Source organism: Watersipora subatra, chromosome 2 (genome assembly GCF_963576615.1).
Source record: "Watersipora subatra chromosome 2, tzWatSuba1.1, whole genome shotgun sequence".
Lineage (NCBI taxonomy): Eukaryota > Metazoa > Bryozoa > Gymnolaemata > Cheilostomatida > Watersiporidae > Watersipora > Watersipora subatra.
The window spans coordinates 23,247,034-23,257,829 of record NC_088709.1 but is presented as its reverse complement, the minus strand read 5'-3'; the positions used below and the strand labels follow the sequence as shown (position 1 = coordinate 23,257,829).

Genomic DNA, 10,796 nt, shown 5'->3' with positions numbered 1-10,796 from the left:
TTCCCGCCGCCAGCTATGACGACTGACCATTCAGGAATGCATTCGAGTCCATAATTCCGCCCACAATGATTAGTTATAGATAGAAGGAAGTAAGCAACTCCCAATTAATTTTGTCATTCGTTTCACTATGTGTACCCCAGAATGTGGATGTATGTGTAGCATAATGCAGATGCGTGTAACACATGACCTCACTAGCTGTTTAAGTAGAAAAAAATACACGAAGTGCTACTAGGTACTTTACCTCCATTTCCTCAGTACTAAAATGTGTAAGCAATACTTGCTTAACCAAAAGAGCTGCTATGCACTGAACTGACCATAATTCACTTACATGTAGGATTTTCTCTAGGGCTAATTTGTCAGCTCATTGCACTTTTAGAACCATCACGAAAACCTTGTAATATGACCTTTTGTTTCAGCCACAGCGTGCAACACATGTATTTTATTTGTTTGGTGTATAGAAACTAGTTTTGTTCTCATATCCACTAGTTATAAGTAAAAATCTCACAGACCTGAACAGACCAAACTATTAAACCTTTTGCTCAACACATGGAAATTGCGAAATTTTTCAAAGTTTCTTAAAAAGGTTATATTTAGTCATAAAATGCATTGGCTAAATTTTGTTGAGTTTTAGCTGGGGATAATAGGACACCCAGCTACCAATTGTATTTCATACTTGAAGTTGCTCTTCACAACATCAAAAACCTGTTAATCATATGTAGATACTGATGATACATTTCTAACTAATAGTGCAGCCATTTTTAGTTGAAGAGCTGTGTTGCTGAGTATGAGCTTGCTCATTGTCAACAATCTCTGTTCTAACGTTTCCTTTCGAGTTGACAATACAAATCCTAGTCGTCTTAGAAGGTTCATGGCTATAGTAGGTAGAAAAGTTGGACACGACAACAGGTACTAGCAGAGCTATTGTGATCACCCCTGACACGACACAGATAGATCCAACCAGTTTACCGAGAATTCCACTCGGTACCTTGTCACCATATCTACAAACAAAACTTACTAGTTTTGAAGATGAAGAAGACCGCATAAGTCAGACTTTCTAAAAATCAAACTATGGTGATTTTAACAGTTTGTCAGATGCTAGCAGCTTTTCAAACACGCACACCGATATTTGACAATTGAACATTAAATCTAAAATCAGTAGGTTTTAATCACATTATGGTGGTTAGCCTGTTTTGACAAACTGTTGCTTTCGCGGAGCTGTCCCACCGTCGAGCAGGGGCGCAAAACAACTGTTGGTTTGCTCGCCCGCTCAGCGGAGGGACAACTCCGCAAAAATAACAGTTTGTCAAGACAGGCTATATAGTGGTGGATGCATAGCATTAAAATAAGCTTCATCATAGTGGAGATGCTGTATACAGCTCAGATGCGCTGGTAAACCATGACTATCTATATGATACAGTTGAGCAATCTTTATTGTAGTAATCAATGGTCATATTTTACAATATCTTTTTCAAGAGGTACCACAGCAAGTAAACTAACTAAAAAGCAGAGTACAAAATAAAAAAAACTAATGAATGGTCTAACTAATATAATAATGTTAGAGCTGAAAGCATAAAATATGTAAAAAGCAAGCTTGAAGATTGATGTGAGTATTGTTTAAACAAAAAGTGTACAAATAAAATCTCTGTGAAAATAGTCACGCATATCTATGACAACAAATTTTTAGTGACGAAAACAACGTATAATATAAAAATGTTAAAACAGGGAAGACTATATGGTGAATGGTATTATTAGTTAGAGAATAGTAGGTGTAGTTTGAGTTTTGTTTTAAAAGATTGCAGAGGAAGAGTTCTTAAATGAGTGCAGAGGTTATTAAATGAATTTAGCAGGTTACTGTTGAGTTTGCTGTGGTTTATGGCACTAGGTAATTTAAATGTGGTCCTGGTTTGTGATCATTGTTTGCGGTTTTAACGCTATAGCTGAGATATTTAGGGCAATTACTGTGGAGTATTGAGTGAGCAGTGAGGCAGGTAAGGTAATTTCATAGCTTAGGTAAGGGAAGAACACCAGTAGTAAGTTGGTAGATGGTAACCGATGGTTTTTATGGGGTATGTTTAGGTCTTTGCATTTGAGTCGCAAAGTTCTTTTTGTAACATAAATAGTGTGTTGGTGTATTTTACAGGTGTTGCAGGGTAGAACACAGGTAGGTCATATATGAGATAGGAATGAATAAAATTATAGTAATATAGTCTGGTTGTATCAAAGTTTATAAAGTGACAAATGTTATAAAATAAATGTAGGTTAGATGATATTTTATTTGAGATGTAGTCTAGCCATGATAAAGGGTCGCTGATGATAAAGCCAAGTAGTTTAGAAGTAGATTGTCTTGTTATGATAGCATTATTATTATTATTATTGTTACAAAAGTTTTTCTTCACAGTCGTGTGGTGGTAGGTGACTGGTTGTAGTCCATGTTGAGTCCGGGTCTTAACACAAGGCCAAAGGATCCAACATCTTCCTTAATTCCACTAAGAGAGGACCTTCCTCAAAATGTGAGCTGTTCCTAAGATGGCCGTCTTTTGTGTAGTCTCAAAAGACATGGTCACTCCCACCTCTTTTTATTATTATTATTATTATTATTAGTATTATTATTATTATCATTCTCTCTTTGTCATTATTCCTATGATGCCAAAGAGAGAACATAGAGTTAACCACAGAGACTTGCTAGATGACTGTAAAATGCTTCAAACAAAGAACTTTGTCTGTCAGATTTCTGACAATATTTCTTTCAATCAATAATACAATTATTTATGAAAACATTAACGTCAGCTCAAATCACTGTCTAACCTAGACACACAAAAATAGTCACAACAAGAATGTGTGAGCTTTGTACACATAAAATGCAATCTACAGACAGTGGTGTTATGATAAACAAACAGACACAGCAATGATACACCATAATACACTCGAAAATGTATTCTAATAAGTGACAATATTGTGTAATGTATAGGAATTCATGTACGTAAGTATATAACTTTAAAAATTCCTACAATAGTTCTTAGAGAATTTAACCAAAAGTTGAAAGAATTCTGAATTAATACCAAAAATTCTTTTAAGATGATCAATGCTGTGGTTATTTATATATATACTGTACATGATTTATATATAAAGATACGTATATAAGTATATATATCTTTATATACTGTATTTACGTGATGCAAAGCTCATCACATTTGTAATTTGAGCACTCTGGTGTCAGCACATTGGCTTTTTTAAAGTCTGTGAGGCAACTTGATTGTTTCATGGCGCAAGAAGTCAACTCTTATTGGCAATGGGATTTGTCTTCCTTGCCAGCTCCGGGCAGTAATATTAATATTACTTCAATAGCAACAGTGTATATACATATATAAGAATATTCCATCTGTTAAAAAATCTCCAAGCTTATTTTCCTTTTTTTATTATAATATTGGCAAAAATCATATGCCTAATCGTAATTGTGTAAAAGTTGAAGATTCTACTGACGCCTAACGTAATCTGTACATATTTACTACTCTGTTCACTAGTCTGCTGAAAGCATCCAATCAAGTGCCAGATAGAATCATATAGGACTGAAAGGGTTGCTACCTTAAATACTACACTTTCATAGAGGTGTCATCAAGAAAAACTAGAACTTGTCATGGAGTTGTATTTTAGATACACTTTTTTATGTAAGTTTATGTACATGTAAGTAGGATTTTATCATTGCTACAGCTAATAAAAACTAACACTGTGAATAAAAATAAAATTTACTCTATTGCATAAGCAGAAAAGATACTTACCTTACTATAAAAGTATAAAGACTTACCCTGTTATATGAGTATAAAGAAAACTTACCTTATTGAGTAATTCTAGAGAAGACTTGCCTTTTTGAGTAAGTATAAAGATGACTTACCTTATTGTCAAAGTGTAATGAAAACTTACCTTATGGCCTAAATGTAATAGAAACTTACCTCATTGAGTAAGTATAGAGAAAACTTGCTTGGTTGCGCCTGTATTAAGGAGACAACAGTTGTTATGTATTTAGATAAAATTTTCTTTATTGCATAAGCAGAAAAGGCACTTACCTCATTTATATAAGTATAAATGACACTTACTTGTTATAGTAGACCAGCTCACATGACGCCTCAGATCTCACATTTTTGTTTGCAAAACTACGATGCTGCATTATCAATCATTAGTAACAATTTTACATGAAAAAACATTTTAATACAGTTTCAGACAAACTACTCATAGCTAATACAGAACAATGCAAATCATTGGGGGAATATGTGGCTTTTCATTATTTTTTAAATTTATAAATTATTTCACCAGCACAATGAAAAAAAAGTTTAACACTACATAATTTCAAATAAAATTTTGGATTTCTAATTTTTACAGTGGAAGTTGTTGTTAAGGTAATTTTAAGATCATTAATTTCTTAAAATAAGGTAATGAGGTAAGGTAAGGTAATTCCTTAGAATAAGGTAATGACTAATGTCTCACTCCAGTCATTACCCCAAAGCAACTAGAAACTGTTACCAACTTAATGTAGCTGTTTCAAATTGCCAAAGTTTGTATACAAAGAGAGTTTCAAACATATTTTATAAAAAGTATCTTAAATTGTACAAACCACATAATACCTACCATGTGAGCAATGATACACCCCAAATGTATATGAATACGAATCAAGTCACAGTTTGTCTCCATTATTAATCCAAAGCCTTTAAAAAAAGGTTGCCTTTTCCTTATCCGCCTTTTTAGTAACCAGAAAAGTATCCACAATTTATTGATTTGAAAGTCTTAGGTGTTTCCTAATTTGTCTAAGTAAGAATTATAGTAATGAAACTGACTAAAAATGTTTATTAGAGCTGTAAGAAATGTTTGCAGCTGAATACGCAAATAATAAGAGTGTATTTTTACTTTTTATGGTGCGTTAGAAAATGTTAGCGCAAACAGCTAAGCTATAGAGTGAATGACTATAAATGATTTCATTAGCTTGTATTTTAGGGAAACAGAGAAATGTTAGATTTAGGTCTAACTAATAGTGATAGAACATATTCAGCAAAAGGATCCGAGTTCAAGACTCGCAGAGATTTTTATCAAGAGATTCGGCAGTATTTTTTCTCTCATGTTTTAAACACTGCAAGAGTTTATAATGCTGCTCATTATAGTAAATGTTTTGTGAAGCTATTTATTGCCATGGCCTTGTTTGTTGTTGCAACTCCCATCGGGCAACTCAGATTAATAATTTTGGAGTTATCTCCTATAAGATGGGACAACTTTTAAATTTTCTTGATTTATTTTCTTTACAATAGTTAAAGATGACTCATCTGCTTATCTCTTTGAAGCCATGGTTGAAGGTTGGAAAAAATATTGCATTGTATAGGATTCGAACTCATGATTATAATTAGAAACCGTTGTTAAACCAGTTAATTTTTTACTATCTAGATAATGGTATTAAATTGATCGTATGAAAATAGGAACTTTGGCAAGATTTGAATGCTTGACAAGCATTGTTAGTGTGCTGTCAAAAACAGTGAAAGATAGTTACAAAAAAATTGTATTATCTTTGTGATCGGGTGAGTAAAACCTGAAGGCAAATTTGCAGCAAGGGCACAAGCTACCTGCTTTTAAGTAACATCAATGACCACAAGTTTTTTCATTTTGCCAATTCAAATTAATGCTAATGTTTTTAAAACTTTGTTAGCCCTGTTATTGACAATACTCAAAGCTTATTTCTTCAATCACCCCCCCCCCACCCCGCTTTCCTTTATTTGATCTTAAGATGCTATCATAATTACTTTGTATATGGCACCCATAATGATGTAGCCGTGATTGCTAGCAGCAGTTGTATCCTATTCTACTAGTTGATTGGTGGAAAACACCTTATTCTACTAGTTGATTGGTGGAAAACAGCTTGATTATCCACTGCTTCTCATTCACATTTGCTCAAGCAGTCATCAATATAATAGTAAGGAATCTAATCTACCCATGCTTTCAGCGCCCTTTCAACTGCTTTCTTAGTAACATAATTTAAATAATTAGTCTTGCCTCCATAGATCACCACATTTACTTGACAATCAAACATAATAGATGTGAACATACCAGCAGTTTAATCGCTGTTACATATTTGGCGCAATTTCAATTCATTGTAAAAAAGGAAACCCTATAAGCTGCCTCCCAGGTCAATTCATTCATAAGCAATTATCTCATTATCTCCCACAGTCTCTGAATTCCTCACTAATTTTATGAGCTTTCCAAGAGTAAGACATAGGCAAAGGCATCAAAGTCATCACCTTTCTCTCTCATCATTGGTTACGCTTATGCGAGTTGTTTTCACGATACTGCCACAGCGTAAAAGAATACAGCGTGCTCGTGTTGTCAAACTCAGCTTTCACTGCATAAGAGTATTTTTGACTTTTCATCAAAATTTAAATATGCTTCCACATATTGATCAGTCACACGGTATGAAAATATTTGTGCAAATGTGGTTAAGTGTAATAGCCCCTGAGAAATTTCAACTTTATAACTGTGCACCGCTGCATAATATTTCATGTACTAGAGCTTTTGTACCTGCAGAGTTAACACTCTATTGCTTGGCGCAAATACGTGTGCCGAGCTATTTTTACTGTTTGACAAAGATAAGACTAATATCGATACTTGAAAGTTTAATTGATAAAATAGGAGATTTTTGAGGCACTTTGATGATGGTTGTTTTTAAACCTTCTAGTTTTTCATCTCAGGCTCAAAACTTGCATTCTATAGTTACAGTGAAACCTCTGTTTGAACGCCATCTCTACTTGAACGCCACCTCTATTTGAAAACCACCTCCAATTGACCGCCACTATAGAAGAAGGGTTGTAAAATTAGAGGTTTTACAGTAGTTTTTCTCCAAAGTTTGCACAACTTTCAAGTTTAGACCATGAAAAGCTTTTTCTATAGCAAAGACTACATTTTACATATCTAATATAAAATTTCAGTGTATTTCCTTATTGCAGGAGTTAGTGATGACCAGGAAACTAATCCTGTTTTTCACATGATAACTTGAAATGGGGAGTTGCACTCCTTCGTGCTAAGTCGACCTACTGTACATGTAGATGCATGTATGTTTGTTATACGTTTTTTCATGTTCATATATTAAACAGTTTAAAATATCGAGATACTTATGCATGTCCTTAACCTAGCCTTTTGGGAATGGTGTTAAACATAATTTTAGTGATTCCTCAATTTTTATGTTTAGGTTTTTCTTTTTTTAGTTTTTTCTTTTTTTAGTTTTTTCTTTTTCTTTTTTTTTCGTTTTTTCAGAAAGTTTAGTAGGGAGCTTTAGTACATTATCACTCATGAACAATAAATTTTTAATTTTTCTTCAAGTTTGCTAACAGACAGCAGAGCATAGCAATTGATCTGTTGCATACAAAAGATTCGGTTGAGAATTTACATAATATAAAATAATAAAAATAATAAAATAATAATATAGAATACTGAATGTATTGCAGATAAAAAACTTTGCTGTACAATCGTACAAAATACTAGTATTACCAAGTGTATATGCAAGAAGCTTACCTCCCCTACGTGTACACATATGAGTCATACACTTGCTGTGTGTACGTTAGAGACTTGGTTAACAGTACATGTATAATGTCACCATAATGTGTGTATGTGCAAGGCACTTATCATCCTAAGCTTATTTGCACAAAAATTACCATTGAGTAGACCATTAGACCTACGCCACTGTATTACAACGATGAAGACTTGCCCTACTATATTAACATGAATGCCAATTTCTTTATTGAGCAAGTAATAAAACTTACCTTATAGAGTAAGTATAAAAAAGACTTACTTTATAGAGTAAGTATAAAGATGACTTACCTTACAGAGTAAGTATAAAGATGACTTGCCTTATAGAGTAAGTATAAAGATGACTTACCATATAGAGTAAGTATAAAGATGACTTACCTTATAGAGTAAGTATAAAGATGACTTACCTTATAGAGTAAGTATAAAGATGACTTACCTTATAGAGTAAGTATAAAGATGACTTATTTTATAGAGCAAGTATAAAGATGACTTACTTTAGTGAGTAAATATAAAACATACTTAAATTATTACATAAGAAGACTTACTTATTGAATAAGTACATAGAGAACTTACCTTATTGGGTAAGTATAAAGAGTACTTACCCTGTATGATATTATTCCTAATTATAGAAATAAAATAAAAAAATCTATATTTGAGTGTCTAGATATATGTGAAGCTACAGAGTATAGAGTACTGAAAACATACTCTACTCCTTGTATAAGCAGAAAACTTAACCTACCGAATGTACGTTCAGAGACTTACCCCACTGTACACATGGTGACTATCGCCCACCAGAATGCATCCGGTATGCTTGTAATATTCTCCGAGCGTGTGTCAAATAGATCAGCGTAATATATGGAGGCGGAAAAGAAGATGACGGCTATTCCAAGGAAAATAGCAAAGAGAGACAACTCCTTTAAACTCTCCTTGATTGTCAAGCCAAGAATCTGCATACCTCGGGAATGTTTCGTCAATTTGAAGATTCTGAATGCTCTAAACAGTCTCATTATTCTGAGAAACACGATGGATATGCTTGATTCTTTGGTGTGATCACAAGTGCCTGTTACCATGATTACAGCTGTGATTACATAAAATGGAATAACCGCGGCTATGTCAAATATGTTCATCAAATTAAACACGAATCTTTTCTTATATGGACAAGTAAGAAACCTTAAAATGACCTCTATGGTGAACCACAGCGCGCACATGCATTCTATGATAAAGAAAGGACTGGAGTAGCTTTGTACTTCCTGCCAGACCTCTTTACCATAGTCATCAAAATACTGAGAGTCAGTCACGTTCACGCATACCGTTTTCTCAAAGGCTGGAATGCTTTCTAGGCAGAAATTTACTATGGAGAGAATAATAATTGCAAGAGATACAACTCCTATCACTCGAGATTTTGTACTGCTTGTTGGGTATTCCAGCAATAACCAGATTTTCCGCTTCCATATGGTTTCTGGTAGAACCAGATCCGGTTCCGGAAGAAACCCTGCTCTCACCTTGTAGTTGTCCACAACTTCCTGTCCCAGTTCATAAAATGCAACTTCATCGAGAAATATATCCTCTGGAATATCATCCGGACAGATGAGTTTGCCTCCGCTTTGGTAATAATAGAGAACGTAGTTGAAGGTAGGAGAATGTTTACTGAATTCATAGCATTTATTGTCTGGACTCCAATACCGTTCTCGTTTCGCTGGATTTCCTAGTAACGTGTTGGGAAATCTATTGAGTGTTCCCAGTTGCGTCTCAAACATTTGACCGCTAACTCTAATGAATACCCGCTGACACGTTCCGCTGTCGCATCTGTGTTTTATATTTCCATGTTCATCGGGAACAAGATCTATCGCTCGTTCATATCTCGGATCCTTTGGTCCAATAAGAGAGTTTCTTTCTAGAGATGGTCCTAGCAAACTAGTAGCCTGTTGAGCAGAGCATGAGCTTCTTCTGTTTAAACTCCAGTTAGATCCGTAAATCTCAGGTTGGCAGCTGTTGCCATATGTACCAAGGCTAGCAAAGTGCATGGCAGGCTTCCTTTTGTTTTTGTGTAACCAGCTGCCTGCATTCTCTATTCGATCTTTGGGAGAACTAAACGAGCTACTCCTGAAAATACGAAATATACATTCGACAAAAGACTTACATAAATTCTTTGTAGATCTTTATTAGTATTACAGAGCGTATGAATACCCGAGCACTAGAGTTAAACCACGTGTAAACACTCTTGACCCTTCGCTACTGATGCCTCTTATGGAATTAGCTATATTAGTTATAAATAACTTCATTTTGCTGCTGCCTTTAGGTAAGAAAGCAAATCGTTTACGAGACTCTTATACCTGAGACAAGTTTGGGCTTGAGAAAGTCTCAGCCGAGATAATCAAACTAACATGATTAATCGAAACGTTATAGAAAAACGACGAAAAGTTCAGCCTCTTACTACAGGTTATAATTTCATTAACTGATAGCGCAACGTCTTCATTAAGTGGCTATAGAGTGAAATCAGTAGGACTAATAGAAAAGATAATTAATTTAGTCAGGATAGATACCTCTGCTGAGTATCTCCGAATAGATGCAGCGATCTTAGTTGGAGCATAGTTTACCCTTCACTCAATAAAAAAGTTTGACTGCACTGAGCAAGAAAGAGGAGCACAATGGAGCACCACAAATTTATTAGTTACCTTAATATGTAGCAGAAAAATGTGAAAATATCTTGAAGCCTGTTGCATCGCGTTACGGCTGACTGGTTGAATGGCGCACATACGCATTTGTATATGTATTGTAGTGGATAGTCGAATGCAGTAGTCTGCTATAATGGTTGTTGTAGTATAATAACACATTGTTTTTGTAACTGGAATATTGAATAAATAAGCAATGTTTAACAGAGCCTTTCAAGTTTCAATGCTTCGCTGCTGGTGATCCGAATGTGCGAGTAGATTTTATCGTTAGATTAATATGTCAGATTAGTTTGTGATATTTCGATACGCCGCTAAAAATAAATGGTATGTCAGATCAGGATGATTTCAAAGGTTTGCTGATGCACTTTGAAAAGAATGTTACAAAGATCATAGACATACCAATCTAGATACCGCATAGTGCACGTCATCATTGCTTCGGATGATGTGAGTATAGAGACCCTAGGCACGATGTGCAGGAGAGTGCACGCATACAATTCCTAGAACTCTCTTAATCTACTGTATCCATTTAGCTGATATTGTCTATGTTTCTATAAACAAACACGTGTAAAG

The 10,796-nt window shown here is 34.6% G+C and overlaps 1 protein-coding gene across 1 annotated transcript; it reads right to left on the bottom strand.

The window, feature by feature from the left end:
* Positions 1–736: 736 nt before the first annotated feature.
* LOC137388074 (potassium voltage-gated channel subfamily A member 2-like) lies at positions 737–9,578 on the bottom strand. The gene is made up of 2 exons (XM_068074589.1): positions 8,317–9,578; positions 737–998 (listed from the first exon to the last, which is right to left on the bottom strand). The coding sequence occupies exons 1-2, from the start codon at positions 9,576–9,578 to the stop codon at positions 737–739; spliced, it is 1,524 nt and encodes a 507-aa protein (XP_067930690.1).
* Positions 9,579–10,796: the final 1,218 nt, after the last annotated feature.